Source organism: Pantherophis guttatus, chromosome 3, assembly GCF_059756535.1.
Source record: "Pantherophis guttatus breed Tessera chromosome 3, ASM5975653v1, whole genome shotgun sequence".
NCBI classification, from domain to species: Eukaryota; Metazoa; Chordata; class Lepidosauria; order Squamata; family Colubridae; genus Pantherophis; species Pantherophis guttatus.
In genome coordinates, this window is record NC_142065.1 from 215,970,290 (window position 1) to 215,990,003 (window position 19,714).

The 19,714-nt window shown below is 46.3% G+C and overlaps 1 protein-coding gene across 7 annotated transcripts; it reads left to right on the forward strand.

Annotated features, from left to right (window-relative positions):
• The first annotated feature begins 1,688 nt into the window (after positions 1-1,688).
• Positions 1,689-19,702, forward strand: MAPK15 (mitogen-activated protein kinase 15). Of its 7 annotated transcripts, XM_034420081.3 has the most exons (14): positions 1,689-1,958; positions 2,047-2,145; positions 2,261-2,290; positions 3,644-3,734; positions 4,386-4,516; positions 6,055-6,218; positions 10,898-11,037; positions 13,877-13,934; positions 14,069-14,206; positions 14,326-14,431; positions 17,458-17,722; positions 18,137-18,228; positions 18,710-18,850; positions 19,166-19,702. In XM_034420081.3, the coding sequence occupies exons 1-14, from the start codon at positions 1,884-1,886 to the stop codon at positions 19,388-19,390; spliced, it is 1,755 nt and encodes a 584-aa protein (XP_034275972.1). In that variant the 5' UTR covers positions 1,689-1,883; the 3' UTR covers positions 19,391-19,702. The 7 variants fall into 7 exon arrangements, with proteins under 7 accessions (XP_034275972.1, XP_034275975.1, XP_087747669.1 ...); XM_034420084.3 differs by lacking the exon at positions 4,386-4,516 and having other exon boundaries at positions 3,644-3,823; XM_034420083.3 differs by lacking the exon at positions 2,261-2,290 and having other exon boundaries at positions 1,790-1,958.
• Positions 19,703-19,714: the final 12 nt, after the last annotated feature.

A 19,714-nucleotide genomic window follows, 5' to 3' on the forward strand; every position in this document is an offset into this window, starting at 1 on the left:
TCCTTTGGAGTTGTAACGCTACCACCTTCCCTAAAAAGGAAATTTGAGTGCACGAAAATTGCCCTGAACCATGGAGTCCAGCAGTGGCTTCTTGAGGAGAGAGGCACTTCTGCAGAACCTCTTTAAAAGGCAAAGAGGCTTTTTTGTCCCCTGCGCCTATAGAATCTGAAGGCCTGGTATTTTAACCATGATCCAGTGAAAGCCTGGTCAGTGAAGACCATGTACTTTAATATTAGCTCATAGAAGAGGCTCAGGTAAAACGATGCTTTAAGTTAGGGTTAGGGTTAGAATGTAGCACTGCAGGCTACTTCTGCTGACTGCTGGCTGTCTGCAATTTGGCAGTTCGAATTTCACCAGGCTCAAGGTAGACTCAGCCTTCCATCCTTCTGAGGTTGGTAAAATGAGGACCCAGATTGTTGGGGGCAATATTCTGACTCTGTAAACGACTTAGAGAGGGCTGTAAAAGCACCGTGAAGCTGTATATAAGTGCAATTGCTATTGCTATTATCATACAAAAAAAAAAAAAAAATCAACCCCTAAGTATATAAATGAGCAATTTAGAGACATGCTAAGAACATTGTATAGCATATGCAACTGCACACACAATCAGCACACCACAAAGTAATAGGTAACCAATAGTGAACATTTAGCTTCTTCATGAAGAAGTATAAAAACTTCAATGCACACCTATTTGGAGTGTCCCTTTCTCCTTTCAAGCTGGAATTTATTGAAACTTGTCAGTTTGGAGCATCCACTTTGCTCCTGTGCAGAAATAAAGTATTTGAATTCCACTTGAAGAGTCCTTGGCGGTCTCTGAGCCTACTTGTTTTCTTGCAGGGTTTCATTACCCAAATTCGGTAACATCATCAGTGCTAGCAAGGGGGGCTTGCCTGTCAGTGTTGGTGGCCTTAGAGATTTTTTGATTGGGCTGTTCGCTTCTTTGGCAGTTTCTGGATTTGGGTATTGTTTACTTGATCGTTGTTAATCTATGCCTACCTAGGTGCCAATTGCTGGTGGATGGTCTTTTTGTTCCTTTTTGGGTGGGGTGATTATGTGTCTATTTATGGCTTATTTGCCAGAGTGCCAGGCTTCTAGAAATTCCCTGGCAATTTTGGACTTGGCCTGGTCTAGGATGGTCACATTTTCCCAAATGAAATTATGGTTAAATCTGTCCATATGTTTTGAAAAGACTTTTGGTTGAATCCCATTTTCCTCGTTAGCTCACTGCACCAGGTGAATGCACGTAAAAGGCGGTTTGTTGCCATCGGAACCAAAAGTACTTCAAGGAAACCCAAAAACATTTTATTAAAGCGGGGAGGAAGGGGGGGGGGGAGTCTTTGCACAGGAGGCAAAAAAAAAAAAAGCCGATGGGTGCATTTGATACACGTGAGGCGTCGGAAAGCCACAGAAGAAAACACCGGTTAGACATGGGAAAAGGCCGCCGAGAAACGTCGCGTCTCCTCCAGGATTCAGCCCGAGGATTCATTTCCTTGCTGCCCACCGGAGGAAAACCAGAGTTCGGGCTCCAAGGAACGCGCGGAAGGCACCCATCCGAGTCGCCTCGATTGAAAAAGCTGACCCGACCGCCGGAGTGGCTCCCGCCGAGAGCCCGAACGCCTTTCAGCTCCGCCCCGGCACCGCCAGGCCGGCGGAAGAGCCCGCGCGGAACCCGGCAGAGGGAGACGAGCGACACCAAGGGAGGCGGGGGCGGATCCGAGGGCCACACCGGCGCCGGGACAGCACAGGCGGAAGGGGAGGAGCCTCGGGGATGCCAGAGGGCGGCCGCTTCCGCCGGGGGGAGGGCCGCGCGTGCGGGGGCCGGCCGTTGCCAGGGCAACCGCGTCTAGCAGCAGCGGCGGCGGCGGCGGCGGCCTGTCCGGAGGATGAGCGGGGTGCCAGCCGAGGTGGAGGAGCCGGTGGCGCGGCGCTACGAGATCAAGCGGCGGCTGGGCAAAGGGGTGCGCGCGCGGGAAGGGGAGGGGGCTTCCCTCGTCTCCTCCCGCCCGCGGCCCCCTCGCTGACTCCCGCCCGGCCCCTCCCCAACAGGCCTACGGGATCGTGTGGAAGGCGACGGAGCGCCGGACGGGAGACAGCGTGGCAGTCAAGAAGATCTTCGACGCCTTCCGCAACCGGACCGATGCCCAGGTGAAGCCCGCGGGGGGAGATTCTCGGGCCGGGGGTGGCTGCGGATAGGCTGGGAAGGCCCCCGGTGGCCCCCTCCCTCCCCCGCGCGAGCGTTGCTGCCGCTCTTTCCTTACAGAGGACCTTCCGGGAGATCCTGTTCCTCCAGGTGAGCCTCCGCGCCGGGCCCCTCTCGGATCGCCCCGCGGAGACGGCGGCTGAGGGGAGGCCGGGGCTCAGCGGAGCCGGCGAGCTCCGTCCTGAAAGGCGTCCGGGGGCTTCGGGGCCGAGCCCTCCCGGCCCTCTCGGGGTGGGTGGGGTGGGAAGGCGCCTCCCCGTCCGGCCTCCCATTCCCCCCCGGGGGGCGGTTCAGGGCTGGCCTTGCTTGGTCAGCCAGGGGCCCCGGGCGACCCCCCCTCCCCCTCCGTTCCCCTCTCAGCTCTCGTCCCTTGTCTTGGGAAGCTGTTTTTTCCTGAAAGGTTTGAAACAATCCTTCTAAACAGTTGAAGAAGACACCTGAGAGCAGGTCCTGTAAGTTCCCGCACAATCTTTTTAAATAGGTGTTTTGGCCAGTTCTTTATACCAGTATTTTTGGATTTGTGTATGGGTTTCAATAGCTTTGTAAGAAATAATAGATTTTATATAAACGGTCGACTCTTACACCACAGTGTATATAAAAAAGACATTGCAGTCTGCAAGTTTTTCTTAGAAGGGCTTGCTTGGTTGGTAACGATTGAAGTGGCCAAGTTAACTGTTTACTTGTGGTCTTCCTATTTGCCCTAGCTTACAATAATGACAATAATTAATTAAACTTGTATGCTGCCTGACTGAATGAAATTGGGCCGCTCGCAACAATCAAATGAAATTTCAATAAAATCAATAAAAGATGAAGACAATAAAGGGCGAACACAGGGCGGGGTGTCCCTTGCTGAAGGCCTGGGAGAAGAGTATATCTAGCAAAGCATAAGTGTTCCATGGGCATATTGAGGCATAATTGTTTATGCCACCACATTTTGGACCAGTTGAAGTTTCTTGCTGACCTTCAAAGGCAGCCCCATGTAGAGTGTGTTGCAGAATTCAAGCTGCAAGGTGACTAGGGCTTGAGTGACTCTCTGAACACCAACCCCCCCCCCCATCTAAACCCTAACTGGTACATGAAACAAGTTGTGCAAAGACCTTCCTGGTGATACCTGCTCCTCAAGCAGGAGCTGTGAATCCTGGAAGACACACAGACACACAGGATTGTATACCAACATGGCTTGGCCAGTCTGAAGTCAAAAGATAAAATTAAAAGTATAGCTCTAAATTGGCAGGTGACCCGACCCAGTTTCAGATAGTTGTTGAAAAGAAGGAGAGTAGACACCTCCTAGACAGGAGGTGTCTAGTGAGTGATCTCCCTCCCCCAACCAACTTGAACCTGCCCTAGAAAAAGAAGAAGAACCCCTGTGTAATTGTGGCCCTGATCCCCAGCTTGGAAGGATGGGAGCATAGGCCAGGGTTGTGTTGGTCTTGTGTCTTGCAGGAATTTGGAGGGCATCCGAACATCATTCAGCTCCTGAATGTCATCCGGGCTCAGAATGACAAGGACATTTATCTGATTTTCGAATCCATGGGTGAGCTCTTCCCAGCTTCCCATGAGAGAGGGAGAAAGGCAGGCAGCCAGCACCACAGAAGTCTGTCCAGCTGGATTCGAATCCTAGAAGTTTGCTTGTTTTTAACTATTTATTGTATTTTCATTTATAGTTATTTATATTGTTGTAAGCACTTTGGGAGGCTTGTTTCCTGAAAGGAGGAATATAAAATAATTGTAATGAATAAAATTCTAGGAACTAGACAGTTGCCAGAAATTAACACTGCCTCAAAGGCAGCAAATAAATAAATAAATAAATAAATAAATAAAAGCAAATTTGTAAATGCTATTTCAAATGAAAGCTTGAATGGAAGATAAACTTGTGGAGATGACTTGCAAGACAAGGGTCTTGGAGTGGTTTAAATTGTTCAGCAATTTGCAGAGTTATTTCAGAGTAATAAAATGCGTTAATAATGGAAGTATATTGAAGAATCCTTTAGTGGGTTAGGGTTTATAATGGGAACTTATGCTCTGCCAATAGGGAACCTTGAAAATTAAAGCCAAATCTCACATTCCACAATGTATAAGCAGTGCTAGTGGTGTGTTTTGGCCTGCAGCCACCCTTGGAACAACGGCTAGGTATTGCAACCATGATGCAATGCCTTCATTGCTGCTTTTATGTCCCCTGTTTCAGAGACAGACTTGCATGCAGTGATCAAGAAGGGGAATTTACTGAAAGACATTCATAAGTGCTACATCCTGTACCAGCTCTTGAAAGCCACCAAATTTATCCACTCAGGAAATGTTATTCACAGGGACCAGAAGGTTTTTATTTTATTTATTTATCAAATTTTAAGCCCTCCCTCCAATTCCTTGATGACTCTAGGCACTTACAAATAAAAAGACAAAGGACTTTTAAAAAAAAGACACAGGTGACCAGAAGAACAGAACATCAGCCACAAACAACCACAACTAAAGAAGCTCCACAACCACACTGTCCCCAAGGTCCTGGAGAAGAGCTAGGCCTTTAATAATTTCCTAAAAGTCATAATGTGGAGGTTGTGAGAATCTCTGGGAAATATAGTTCCAGAGGGCAAGTAGAGTAAGAGTAGGTGCACTTCCTGGATACCTCAAGGTGACACTGTTTAATCAGTGGGACCAAGAGTGTATCTGCCCTGCTTGCTTGATTGTGCAGACAGACGGACGGACAGACGGACGGACAAAGAGTCCTGCAGACAGTCAGGCATTCTGCCAGGAAGGGTTTTATGAAGGAGGAACAGAAAATGGAATTCTATTGGAAACCATCTGGTATCCAGTACAGCTTACAGAATAATGCAGTCATATTCACATAAGGCAGCCATTCCATCACCGCCTGCATTTCTGTGCTCTGGATCACCAATAGGCTGAGACTTCCGAATGAGCAGCCTCATTTAATCGTGAGGTGACCAGGGCAGGAGTGGCTTCCTGAAGGCCATCTGGGCCAGAAAGGGCCACAATTGATGGCACAGATGTGCTTGTGTCCAGGCCATCTTATGCAGAACTTCTACCTGCTCTTTGAGCAACAGCGGAGAGTGCTTAAATTTAATACAAGTCTTGAATGGAGAAATGCAGCAAAATAAATGGGCAACTCCCATTGGGAGTTGACAGTGAAATATCTCCAGATCCTGGGGGCCCTAGTAGCCATAGCAACTTGGACTTGGCAGGATGAACCCTGAGCCTGTTCCTCTTCATCCAGCTCTATATAGCTTCCAGGCACTTGGTTAGGATTTTGGCCACATCCCTTGGCCAGCCATACACAAATGGGTATCATCCCCATATTTTCACTTCTTATCCAAAGCTTCACATGTATGTTAAGGAGGCAGCATCAGAGCCTGAGCATAGGCCCAAGGGCATGATTGTTCCACACCTATTGACACCGACTGAAGGTAGTCGGGGAGAAATGAGAAGAAATGCCAGAAAGCAGTGCCTCCTAGCCTCAACCCCCAAAGCTGATTCAGAAGGATACCATGGCCATCGGAATCAAATGCCCCTGAGAGATCAAGGAGGCATTAAGAGGGATATCAGATTGTGAACTAGCACGACCAACATGATTTTTATACTGAATCCTAGCTTGAAACCTGACTGATCTGAATCCAGATAATCTGTTTCCTCCAGAGTCTTCTGAAGCTGAAGCCCAGGCACCCTCTCTCTACCACCTTCCCTGAAGGTTTTTTGAGGAAAAGCTCTTATCTTTGATCACCGCTATTCCAAAATATTCCCTTTTTTACCTCCTCTTAGTAGAATCGGGCATACGGGATGCCAGTGGGTCAGGTGATTTGATGGCTGTATGAATCCTCCTTCTTTTCATCATCTTTCACTTCCAGCCTTCCAACATCTTGCTGGACAGGGATTGCTTTGTGAAGTTGTGTGATTTTGGACTGGCTCGTTCCCTGGGCCAAATTGAAAAAGATGAAGGCAACCCTGCACTTACTGAGTATGTTGCTACTCGCTGGTACCGAGCCCCTGAGATCCTGCTTGCATCAAAATGGTAAGGAACGAAATCCACGTGAATTGTAGAAGGAGGGAGAGTGTTTTTTTCCAGCTTTATTTTTCCTTCCCAGGGATGTAATAGCAATACCCAAAGTCCCAAGCTTTTTTGAGGTCTTAAGTGGGATTAAACAAGATAGAGCTGCAGAGTGAAGTTGTAGTTAGGCTTTCATAATCTAACTGCTTGTTAGATTATGACAGAAGGGAACTGTTCCCTGTAATCAGAGTTTGTGGCTTCCTGGTTTGATAATTTGAAATTTGTACAAACCTTGAGCCAATTTGAGGGTACAGTTTAGAAATTAGAGCAGCAAACCACATAGCAGTTCTCCCCATTTTGAACCAGGAACAATCTGGTTGTTTCCTTGGTTCAAAATATCCAGTTAAGAGAGGAGCTCATGGATCCACTTGTCTCATCTGAAAAAGCTTCAAAAAATGGGCATATTCTCCAGTGCTTTGGCTGGAAGCAGGCTTTCCTGTGAACTGTGAATGTGTTTCTTCCAAAGCCCTGTCACTTCTGGGTTAATAGCTGCTGGAGGTTCTTTTATTTTTTGAGTTTTTCCATAATTAAAGGATAACTCAGGAGCCAATAAATTCAAATAAGAATTGGCAAAATGCAGTTGGCCACCTCTTAACGGTTGCACTCCTTTAAAAAAAATTTTTCTTCTTCTTGAGTTGCAAAGATACAAGCTGTAAAGCAACACCAATATCTTGGGTTGTTTTGTAAAGAGTTAGACCTTGTGAGGGTCAGAGGATCTGAGTGCTCAGGGAGACGACTTAAGCCATTGTTTTTCCCTTTCCCCCTTATTACTGGTTCATTTCCAAGGAAACCATCTTGCCTGGATCAAATTTTCCATTTTTATGACCCATGCAGTGTGTGCGCATGCACCTTTTTTTTTTTTCCTTTGGCAGGGCAGCAGGTAGTTTACTCCCCACCCCTCTTTTTTGCCATTGCAATAACTTCCAACTCTTAAACAAGACCAGACATGGTTCAATGTCTATTTTCTGCTTTTGATATGCCTGTCTTCTCCCACTTCTTCATCCTCTACATTCTATTTAACACTCCCAAAAAATTTCCACCAATCTTATTGGTGGGAAACCTTAAAACAGCAATCTTTTAAAGAGGAACTTAAAATGCAAATGCCCCCAAATCCTAGAGAGACTGAATGAAAGCAAGAGAAATCACAAATAGCACTGGACCCATTACCGTGACCCAAAGCAATTGGCTCTAGAACAACATGGAATTGGTTCGGCACTGCTGAGTGAGCAATGCTTGGAAGCTGCTCCTGGTTCTTGGAGCAAACTGGGGAGGAGGGAAAGGGCAGCGCAGCCTTCGGTGGGGGCATGTGCAAGAAAACCCCTAGAAGGCTCCCTTGCTCTCAGTTGCACAATTCTTGTTGTGGGTTGGTTTTCCTTCCTCCTCTCCGTTCTCCTATGTCCTTCTCTAATTTGCTTCCCAAATGAACCTGTCTGCCTTTCTCAAAATGTCCCTGGGACAGAAACTTCAAAGCTCCTCCCATTGTCACCTACAGGTGGCCTATTAAAAGTTGGCATTCACACCTTTTGCATGTGGGGAATCCTATCTCTGCAACACTTGAGTGATCTTGTGGGCCTTGCACGTCAATCTACTGCTGTACTTGCCTCTCACTTTTGATCCGTTTCAGCAAGCGTCCATGGAGATTCTCAGTCATCCAAGTCATGAAGCTTTTTGTATGAGCAGTGAAATGTTTTCAAGGAAAAAACAAAGGAAGTCCAATTGCAAGATGTCCAATTCTGGACAATGGGGAGGAGGGGGGCTCCTCTTTGGGTTGAGTTTTGTAGTTCACTCTCTCAGCACACAGTAACTTGCTTGTGAGATCATCTCACACCAAAGGAGCTGCCTGGTGCAGGGGGCTACTCAGAGCCGACCATTTACAGTATCTGCTTTCAACGCCTTGAGAGGTACGCCTGCCACACCTGGAACATGATGGGGCAGGACCTCTCTGGCAAGTCCAGTCTTTTCCCTGATGAGCCATCAACAGCCAGAGTCAGATGCTGGAGTGGTTGGTGTTAGAGCTGGCTGTGACAGCAGCACTGGGTGATTGATTCAGGTTGGATATCTGGATGTCGGCATCCTGTCTGTTATACCAGAACTATAGGAAAGCTCTCCCTTGATCCCAGTTTGCAGGTAATACAACCAACAACTGAAGATGTTTCAAATTGATTAATCTGTAGGTACAGAGTGTTCTTTTAGAGGAAAAAATAAAAATTACATACAAATGCATCCTTTAATCACATATGTCATTTTCCTAATTGCCTTACTCGGAACAAGCAATGATTTGATTTAAGATAAAAGCACCTTATCATTGATCACATGTAAATATTTCTAATTGGCTTTTTTTCTGGGAATTGTACAGAACAGCTGTTTAAATAAATGCTACTGGTTTCTAATTCTTGTGTAGCCTATGCTTCCTACCCTCAATTCTCTTTGCTGCCAGCACTTTTGTTTTGTACAACTTATCTTCTATTATGCTGGCTTCTAGCTTATTCTATTGTGCAGCATAACTGTGACTCAAGACACGTCCACTAATGTTTGCCGATTTTGGATCCCACACCATGCGTTATGTGGAAAATGTAGACAGAAAAATTTCTTCTTCTGTCATAATGTTAGAACCTGGGCCAAGCCATTACAATTAAAAGCAAAGCTATGAGAACCAATAAAAGGAAGTTGTGAATTCTGGAATTTGCTGCCATTGGGTGTGGAGGTGAGCACCAATTTAAGGGTTTTAGAAAGAGAATGGTTCATTGAGTGTACTGTCCTTGAACACTAAAAACTAAAAAACAGACATGCAGGCACAAGACAGGTATTGCCTAACTTGGCAGGTAATGTCTGCTTGAAGGACCTGGCTGTTTTGGCAGGCCACAGATTAAGTATGAGTCTGCGAGGTGCTGAAGGAGTCAGTACAGTCTTGGGCTGCATCAGCAGAGGTATAAAGTTGAGATCACGGGAAGCGGTATTTCTACTCTTAAGTTGCGCTAATCAGACTGGCCTGAAATCATGGCCCACTATAAGAAGGAGGCTGAAGAACTAGAAAGAAGGTGGAGAAGAGCGACAAAGATGGTGAGGGGCCTGGAGGCTAAATCTGTTGTGAAAGTCAGGGGAACTGGATACATGTAACCCAAAGAAGAGACACAGCAGCCTTCTTTCAAGACCCGAGGGCCCTGTCGTAGGGCAGGACAAGGAACAGCAGGTAGAAGCTTTACAGACTGTAGGGAGACCCAGGAGATAGAGGGGGAGTTTCCTGACCCAGAGGGCTCTTTCGCAGTGGGGTAGGCTGCCTCCTGGAAAGATGGCAACTTTATTGCTGGATCAAGCAAGGGTTGGCAGCCACCTGACTGGAACAGTCTGAGGACTCCTGCCCCCGGCAGGGGGTTGGGCTACAGGACTTCTAACTATATGTTAATTTGCAATAGTGTCAAACATCTGTAGTTCAGGTGTAGGATGAGGGTGAAGGTTCATTCTCCAAGCTTGTGGGTGGGTGGTTTCCAAATGCTTCGTTACCAGCCTAGGTAACATCTTCAGCAGAGTTTAGGGGATGTCAGGGTCAGTGGTGTTCTTCCTTTTATAAGAGCTTCGTGTGGTCAGTAGGTCTTGTGATGGGTCAGGTGAGGCTGTGTCAAGTGAGGATCTTGTGATGGGGAAGTTACATCAGGTGGGGGACATTGGGAGGTGAAGTCCTTATATATTAATTTACTACTCCCTGATCACAGCAATAACTGCTGAGCAGTGATAGTTGAGATTGGAGGCGAGTCTTTTGCATACGTGTTTATTAAAAAAACTTATAATTGTCTAATAGCAAAAGCTCTCTGTGTGATTTACAGAAATGATTCGGTGGCCACTAGGAAGGAAAGGGCAATCACTTCCATTCTGCTAAAGCACCTTCATGGTTGCCTGGCCATTTCCTTCGAATACACGGCCACCAAAAACACAAAAGGGAGAGCAAGAGAGGCAGGCAGTGAGTGGCAGAGAGAGTAAAAAGAGTTGAAGGGAAAAGGAGGGTATCTATACAGCGACAATTTAACAGATGACTTGCAAGCAGGAGAGCCTCTTCTTTTCTTCCAAATTGTCAAATTGGATTGTTCCCATCTTTGGTCGTGGGGTATTCAGGAGAGTATGGGAGCTGCATAAGCCTTGAGCCAAATTGGAATGGCAGGGAACATTTTGGGAATGGGGAAGCAAATCAGGTACCTCTGTTAATTTTGGAAGGATGGCAGCAAGTTATTAAAGCATATCCTCAGAATCAACATAGAGAAATTATGCCGTTTGTGACCAACTCCCCCCCCACTTCACCACAATCGCTGTGTGATGCAATTTTTTGGACTATGTGCTTGGCCGGATTTAGCCTCCGTATTCCTTTATATGACATTCGCATTGTGAGCTTCAGAATGTTTCTTTGTGCCCTTAATGAAGCCCCATGGCATGGCTGCCAGGGGAACTTGATTGCAGTGCCACAACCCGAGCCGTTTCCAACAGCTGAAGCAGTTTCTCCCAGGTTAATCAGATCTGGTGAACTCTTTTGCTACTTTTTCAGAGCAGTAACGCAAAACCGGCCCCTCTTCCCATGTTCAGTGCCAGGTGCCTGTGGCCTCTTTTGGGGGGGGGGGAGTTTGAGCCCAGCTGTCTTTTTTCTTTCTTCCCTGCAGTTACACCAAGGGGGTGGACATGTGGAGCATCGGCTGCATCTTGGGAGAGATGCTTCTGGGAAAGCCTCTGTTCCCAGGAACGTCCACCGTCAACCAGATAGAGCAGATCCTGCGTGTTATTCCTCCCCCCAGCCCAGAAGGTAAGAAGGGCTCCCTCTGTGGGTGCGTGGGTATCTCCGTCTCTGCTGAGATCTGATGGGACGGGCAGGTGGAGCCACCCAGAATTCCCTTCCTTGGTGTAAAAAGCTGATCCGTTCTTGCATCGCTGCCCCTTTGCTGAAGGGAAACTGAAGACTCCCCCAAGAATCTCACCGGTTTGTGTCCTGAGATGCCTTGTGGAGCCTGAAGATTTTCTGCTGTTCCTCCTGCTGAGCCCAACTGGCTCACAGGCAGGCAGGGAGCTTCTGAGAGTTTCACAAGCAGATGGGTAGTCCTGGGATGTGGGATTGATTTATTTTTTGGTCCAAAGAATCTGGCCTCCCCAACCCTCTCCAGGCAGACTCTTGAGCGGCTTAGCCCTGAGCTCCAGTCCTCCTTATAAGATACCTTGGTCCTCAGCCAAGCTTCAGAAAGGAGGCTGTTGTTAACTTGTTAACTTTGTTAACAAAGAGAATGTATCTGCACTTGTGCATACCGTGTTAAATTGATCCCTTGCTCACTCATTTCCTCTTTCGTTTTCAGTTCCCCCTTTTCATTCAAAATGTCTTTATACCTAACAATATTTCCCATATTAATAACATTTGGGTGAATCCATTGTTGAAAGCCAGACCAGTATCCTCAAATAATGTTGTTCTTTAATTTTCTCCCATACCAACATTAGTGCATTTCTTATATAATATCTCTGAAAATATCCATGTATCTTATTTTTTCCATACCACAAAAAAGCATGCCACCCCAGTTGTAAATCATGTTCTTCCAGGGTCAATAATCTTGTGTTCCTCAATACAATCCATTCTTTCATCCATGTTAATACTGCAGCCTGATAATACAATTCCCACTTTGATAGCCCAAAACCACTTCTGTTTCTTATATCTTGCATCATTGTCAAGCCAATTCTTGCTTTTTTCCCTTCCCAGATATATTTGTGTATTATTTTATTAAGTTCCTCAAATAATTTTTTCCCAATTTTATCGGAATTGTTTGGAATAAGTACAATAGTCTTGGCAATATGTTTATTTTAATTGTTGCTACTCTTCCTACCAGTGATAATTGTAGGTTCTTCCACTTTTCCAGGTCTATTTGAATTTGTTTCAACTTATAATAATTATCTTCTTTAATTGTTACACATCTTGCTGTCAATTGAATCCCTAGGTACTTAACTTTCTTTACAATCTGAATATCTATTCTAGATATGAGAAAGATGTAAAATCACAGGGTTTTTATAAAAAACCAACAGAATTAGATAAAATCCTAACAGGAACCGATGAAAGATTAATAAAGAAACTCTATAATTATTTATTGGGTGAAAAACTGGCAGAGGAACAAGTAAAGAAGACAATGATAGCATGGGCGAAAAATTTTGGTTATACGATAGAACTAGATAAATGGCAGAAACTATGGGACAGGAATTATAAATTAATGATGTCAACTGCATATAAAGAGAATTTATATAGGATATTTTATAAATGGCATCTTCCACCAGTGAGGTTGGCAAAGATGTTTAAAGACAAATCAGCTAAATGTTGGAAGTGCCACCAGATATCTAGATCTTATTATCATATGTGGTGGACATGTGCAGAAGCAAAGAAGTATTGGACAAAAATAAAGATATGGTTGGAAAAGATGATAAAACAACGTATTGAGTTTAAACCAGAAATATTCTTGTTGGGGATTTTACCTGAAACTTATAACAAAGAAAATATATATTTAATTATTCATGTATTAACAGCAGGTAGAATTGTATTTGCACAATATTGGAAAAATGAAGAGATTCCTACTGAAGAGAAGGTGATTAGGAAAATATTAGAATGTGTAGAAATGAATAGACTAACACTAGCAATTAAAGTGAAAGAACAAACTGATTATTATATGATATGGGAAGTATTTTATAAATGGTTAGAGGGAAAAAAAGGAAATTGGAAATAAAGGAAGAAGACAATAAGGATAGAAAATATATTAAGATAGAGATAAGAATAAAATGGCAATTGATAATATGAGTACGATGAGAATAACTATGTTTAATGTTATTGTATTTGTACTAGAAAATATGTTATGAAGGAAAGGAAGAGTTACAGAAGGTATAATTGTTCAATGTATATACTTTGTGGATGTTGCACAGAAATATTTGTACTCAGATGGCACACTGTTTAAGGAGAGATGAAATGGTTTATATCTTTTTTTTTTAATGGAAAATAAATAAAAAACTTATTAAAAAAAAAGAGAAAGGAGGCTGAGGCTCCTGGGGTGGCCCATAGAGATGCCTTGCCCCTCCCCTTTCTGTCTGTTGTACTGCTGGCCACAGGCGCTGGCCTTCTTGATGGCTTGGGAGCTGATCCTGGTCTCAGTGTGAAAGGGAACCGTAGAGTTGGAAAGGAACTCTGGTGTCATCTCGTTCATCCCCATGCTAAGGCTGGAATTTGTGGAGAGGTCTAGGGAGCTGAGAGCGTCCATGGAGATCAGCAACCCGATCTCCTGTTACCCCCCTGAGTTTAGGGGAGCTGAGGGAGGGAGGGAGGGAGGGAGGATCTGCTTTTGGCTAGTAAGTGGACAAATGAGAAGGGAAGGCAGCCAGGTTCCAAGATCAAGCCCATGTGATGGGCAAACTGGCTACCCTTCATCCAGGAGAAGGACTTGTAGAGGAGCCGTCTCCCCAGGGGCAGGAGAGCGCAGTGTGTCTGGCCTAATTCCTGTTGGAGGCCCCTCTTACACAGGGACATGCCCGAGAGAGCAGGGAGGGAAAGAGTGCCTGGCATTTTGTTTTGTCTGAAGTTAGGGCCCAAGCTAGGCTCAAGGACCCTGATCCGTTGCTTTGCTTTGCAGATTTGGATGCCTTCCATTCTGACTACCGAGCCTCAGTTATCAACCGTGTGAGCTGCCAGTGAGTGTTTTCTTTTGCTGAGGGGATCACAGTTCCCCAGGAGGCACCTCTTTCAGCCCAGTAAGTGCCTTGGGTAAGCTGGCTGGGAGCGCTCTGTGGAGCGGAACTGCAGCGTGCTTTCTGTCCGGCTGCAGGCCCCAGCTGTCTTTGGAGGAGCTCATGCCTGCCTCCACTCCTGCCCAGGCCCTGGACCTTCTGAAACGGCTCTTGGTGTTTAACCCTGAGAAGCGGCTAACGGCAGAGGAGGCGCTGGAGCACCCCTATGTGCAGAGGTGAGAGCTCCATGGAGATTTGGTACGGCCACCTGGGCTCTCAGATGGCCAAAGCTGTTTCTGTGCCTGTTTCAGTCTCCTTCGGACAGCCTTGTGCTCACCTGGCCTTCTCTTGGTAGGTTCCACTGTGCTGCCAAAGAGCCTGCTCTTGACTACAGTGTGACCCTCCCTTTGGCTGATGATGTGCAGCTCTCAGTGGCTGAGTATCGCAATCGAGTTTATGAGGTAATCCCCTGCCCCTACGGATCCTGGGGGCCTTTAATTCTTTTCTTGGGAGATCCTTAATGGCCCTAAGAGAGCTGAAGGAAGAAGCATGTCCCGAAGTTGTAGGAACTTTGGGAGAAAGTGACCATGCCATTCTCAGATTTACTTTGATGCAGGTAAGGGTAACTGAACAAAGTCAGACTAGTGCTCTAGATTTTAAGAACTGATTTCAACAAACTAAGAGAAAGAATAGGAAGGATTCATGGATGGAAATCCTGAGGGGAAAACAGTTTGGGATGTTTGGAAAACCGAAAACAAGGTAACAAAGGCCCAAACAAAATACCACAGAGAAAGTAAATGTGAGCAGCTCGGTTGCACAAGGAGCTGAGGGATAAAAAGGAGAAATGTAATAGATGGAAAGAGGGGCTTGTAACTAGAGCAGAATACCAACAAATAGTAGTTTGAGTTTGCAAGGACTGTCTGGAAGGCTCAAAGTCAGCTTTCAACAAATGCCAAAATAACAAAAGTTTCTTATAAATAAACCTGTAAAGGTTTCTATATAAGGAGCAAGAGGAAGGTCAAGGAAATGGTCAGTCCACCAGCTGGAAAAAATGGCAAGAAAGTGATGGGCAGCAGGGAGAAGATGAACGTGTTCAATTCCTTTTTTACATCTGTCTTTATGCAAAAGGAAAAAATAGCCTAACTTGTCAAAAGCAGCACATTGGGAGACAAAAGAAGAATGCAGGTCAAAATAGGTGAGGAATTGCCTAGAGAACACCTAACTGCTCTGACCGAGTTTTAAGTTTCCTGGACCAGAGGGTTTAAACCCCAGGGTGTGGAGGGAGTTGGCAGATGTGATCTCAGAACCCATGAATGAAATATTTGAGAGCTCCCAGAGCACAGCAGAACTGCCAGAGCACTGGAAAAGAACCGATGTGGTTCCAGTCTAGGACCTGGGTATATACGAGATCGCCTTCTGCCACCGATAGCCTCCCACCGGCCAACACGCTCTCACAGAGAGGGACTCCTCAGGGTGCCGTCGGCCAAACAATGTCGACTGGCGACACTCAGGGGGAGACCCTTCTCTGTGGGGGCACCTGCTCTCTGGAATGAATTGCCCCTGGAGGTTCGCATGATCCCTGACCTACGTACCTTTCGCCATGCCCTTAAGACTCTTTTGTTCCAACAGGCCAGGCTGGCTTAAAAAAAATGAATTTTAAATTGAGTGTTTGTAGTTTTTAACATAAGGGCCAAATTTATATATTTATTTTAAATTGTTTTTAAATTTTGTGAGTATATGTTTGTTTTAATATGGCTGTACACCACCCTGAGTCCTTCGGGAGAAGGGTGGTATAGAAGTTTAATAAATACAAATACAGTCTACAAAATTATAGGCCAATCAACTTGACATCAATACTTGGGAAAATCCTGGAAAAGATAACCAAGTGGAGGATTTGTGAGCATCTAGAAATGAACAAGTTGATTACTAGAAGCCAGCATGAGTTTGTTAAAAACAGGTCATGCCAAACAAATGTAATTGCCTTCTTTATAAAGTGACTATAAGGGATGCGGTGGCTCAGTGGCTAAGATGCTGAGCTTGTCGATCGAAAGATCGGCAGTTCAGCAGTTCGAATCCCTAGTGCTGCGTAAATGGGTCGAGCTCCCATTTACTTGTCCCAGCTTCTGCCAACCTAGCAGTTCGAAAGCACGTAAAAAATGCAAGTAGAAAAAAAGGGACCACCTTTGGTGGGAAGGTAACAGCGTTCCTTGCGCCTGTGGCTTTTAGCCATGCCAGCCACATGACCATGGAGACGTCTTCGGACAGCGCTGGCTCTTCGACTTTGAAATGGAGATGAGCACCACCCTCTAGAGTCAGGAACAACTAGCACATATGTGCGAGGGGAACCTTTACCTTTTATAAAGTGACTGAATTAGTGGAAATTCTGTGGATGTAGCAGATTTCAGTAGGGCATTTGATAAACTATATCCTACATCTTGGTAAGATAGAATAATTTTGCATGTGATCCTGAATGGAACTACATTCCATGGAGGGAAGCATCCAGTAGGGTTCCTCAAGGTTCTGTTCCGGGCCCAGTGCTCTTCAGCATCTTCCTTCCTAAAAGCTGTAGAGGATATAGGAAGGGAATTCATCAAATATGCGGAAAACACCAAGCTGAGGGGAATTGCTAACACTTTGGAAGATAGACTCAAAATTAGGGAGAGGGGAAGAGAGAGAGAGAGAGAGAGAAAAGAGAGGAGAGAGAAGTGTGCTAGTGAGGCTACCCTTGGAATACAGTTCTGGTCACCACAATGCAGAAAAGAGTATCTGAGACCCTTGAAAACGCGCAGAGATGAGCAACAAAGCTGATAAAAGGATCTTGGAGGCCAAATTGTATCATGGTTAAGGGAGCTAGGTATGCCTGACCTATCAAAGATAAGGATTAGGAAGGACATGAGAACTGTCTTCCAGTACTTGAGGGTCTGTCACAGAGAAGAGGGGATTGACTTATTCTCCAGAGCCTCAGAGGGCAGGACAAAAAGTAATGGGTGGAAGCTATATTCAACCTAGAAGTAAGGAGAAATTTTCTGACAGTGAGAACAATGAATCAATGGAACAGTTTGCCTCCTGGAGTTGTAGGTGCACACTACTGGCTTATATCGATTGTCTACTAGGATTCCAAGATCCCTCTCACTACTATTGAGCTAGGTACCGCCTATATATTATACCTGTGCATTTGGTTTTCTTGCCTAGAACCTTACCTACTTTTTTTTCACCATTGAATTTCATTTTGTTAGATAGCGCCCAATGTTATAGTCTGTCAAGTTCCTTCTGTATCTTAAACCTATCTCCTGGAATGTTGGTTATTCCTGTCACCTTCCTTCCTTCCTTCCTTCCTTCCTTCCTTCCTTCCTTCCTTCCTTCCTTCCTTCCTTCCTTCCTTCCTTCCTTCCCTCCCTCCCTCCCTCCCTCCCTCATTCCCATCTCCTTCCTTCCTCCCTCCCTCCCTCCCTCCCTCTTACTCTCTCTCTCTCTTTCTTCTTTCCAGTTGATCTTGGAATGGAAGGCCAGTAGCCAAGCTCAGAAGCAGCCCCTCCAGGGATTTCCTCTTCCGTCTGGTTCCACAGATGCCAGTTCCCCTCTCAGAGCCCACTGTCCAATGAAGGGAGGGACACAACCTCTTCCATCCCATGGGTCTCCACCACCTCTTGTGGCAAGTTCCCAGCGGAGAGCAAATGAGTCAAGAAACCCTTGCCCAAAGCCAAAGTTGAGCTCCACAGTCTGCAGTCCTACTGTTAATGCATCTGCCCAAAGTAAGTGTATTCTCCTTGCAAAGGTATAGTAAAATATTGCAAGAATTTGCCTTCCTGCCACAAATGAATACATGTTTCCATGGATAGATTAATTACATTCAAGATGTCCCAAAGATGCTTTTTCAAAAGGTGCCTGGACTTTGTTTTTTTTCCTTGAAGATGTTTCACTTCTCATCCAAGAAACCTCCTCAGTCCTGACTAAATGGTGGAGAATGGAAGAATTTATATTCCTTGCAGTCACCTAGTTGTTAACACTCTTTCTGAGAGTCGTTGGGATCACTTTGAGGTTTATCTGTGCCCTCAGTAGTCCATAATGGGTATGGAACCTTCTTGGGACCTTGGAGCCTCAGGTTGTCTATTCCTGCCTGTGATTTACCCATCTCTCTCTTTTTCATGTTTCTTCCCATTCCAAAGATTTCCTGCCTGCTGGCAATGTGGCGATGGGTCCGCCTCCCTCCCGCCTTCGGCAGTATCAGAGAGCAGCGGGCACCTCCACTTTTTGGGACGTGAGTCGCTCTGCCTCTTGCTGATCTAGACCTTCCAGGATTGCAGGCCTCCATCAGGATCACAGGAGCTCCCAGGTCTTGCAGGAGGTCCTTTCCAGTTGCCACGCCATCTCCCTGGGGGCTGGCATGCTTCACCCGAGGAGATCCTCCTGGCTCCCTCTCATTTTGATTCCAGAGTGCTGCCACATTTTCCTCCTGTTGATCAAGGGTTCTCAGCTCGTAGGAAATGTTCAGAAGGGCTTCCAAGAAAGGGAATACGGGGGGACGTGTTTCTGCCTTTGGACGGGCTGCCTGGCAAAGCAAAGAATGCTCTGTCCGGTGGGGCTGCCTTGGGTTTCCTTTAATCTGGGTGGGCTGCTGGGGGAGTTGTGTGAGGCCAGGCTGGTGGAGTTGTTTGCAGTTCAGAGTCACACACTGATGCAGGGAGTGGATGAATCTTGGAGTACCACTCGAGCTCCATCTCTGTCATCTGCCTCAACAGGTGCCAAAGGGGCCGGGGGCAACAAGCCAGGCCGTGTCCCCCTTCAAACCTCTTACCTTGCTCAGCCAGGCTCAGGAAGCAGCCCTCAACCAGCATCTGACGAGGAAGGGGGCCCTTCCCAGCAGGGCTGCCGCGGGGCTGGTGAGTGAAACTGTCCTGACCCATAGTCCTAGGCTTGGCTGCCTTCCAGCTGGAGGGCTCCTCTGAAACGGCCCAGGATCACTTTTCCTGGCCAGAAAAACCTGAGGGGCAGACAGATGGCCTTGGGATGGGGAAACGCCTCCCTCCCTGGGCAGTGGTTGTGTGGGATCAGTGGGGGGAAGAGTGCTACGTTCCTCCTTGAGCTTCTGGAAGAATGCAGGATGTGGTTGTACTAAATACCCTTAATGATCCTGCCCCGCTCTTCCAATTGTCCATCTTCGATTTAGCCTCAACTCCCCTCTTCGTTCTTATCAGAATCCACAGAACCCTGAATCCCGTGGCAGGGAAGCTCATTTCTTTCTGAAGCCATGCAAGAAAATGTTCCAGGTTACAGCAAATGTCGGAATAGCTGGTGACCCCAAGGCCCACCTGGGCAGCTACTCCCAGTCCTATGGGACCATCTGCAAGTCTGCCCTCCAGAATCTGCCTGTCTCTGGTGCTTCTCCCCCAGCGGTTGCTCCCAGTCCCCAGCAGCTCTAAGTGTGGCCTCTGGTCACCTGCAGCAGGGAGGGAGGGAGGCAGGCAGGCAGTCCTCCTCCTCTTTCTGCGTCCCTCGGGCAGGCAGAGGGCTCAACTCAGTCACGTCTTTGATCCGTCATGACCCCAAACTCCTGGGATCCACCAAGAGAAGGAAGCCCTGGGTAACGTGAGACGTTGCCTGGTTCCAGCCAAGTGACAGGTTTTTTTAAACACCCAAGCTAGCCAACCTGTGTGTTGATCTCACAATCAAACGAAGCCTCCCCCTCCCCGAAAAAGCTTCTGAGATAAAAGTATTTTCTACATGGATTAAAATCGGCAGTGCCT

What these genes read in the sequence shown, in the direction of transcription:
- MAPK15 (XM_034420081.3), top strand. Translation starts at nt 1,884, where the DNA reads ATGAGCGGGGTGCCAGCCGAGGTGGAGGAGCCGGTGGCGCGGCGCTAC. An exon ending in GCAACCGGACCGATGCCCAG is followed by an intron (nt 2,146 to 2,260) that starts GTGAAGCCCGCG and finishes CTTTCCTTACAG; the next exon opens with AGGACCTTCCGGGAGATCCT. An exon ending in TTATTCACAGGGACCAGAAG is followed by an intron (nt 4,517 to 6,054) that starts GTTTTTATTTTA and finishes TTTCACTTCCAG; the next exon opens with CCTTCCAACATCTTGCTGGA.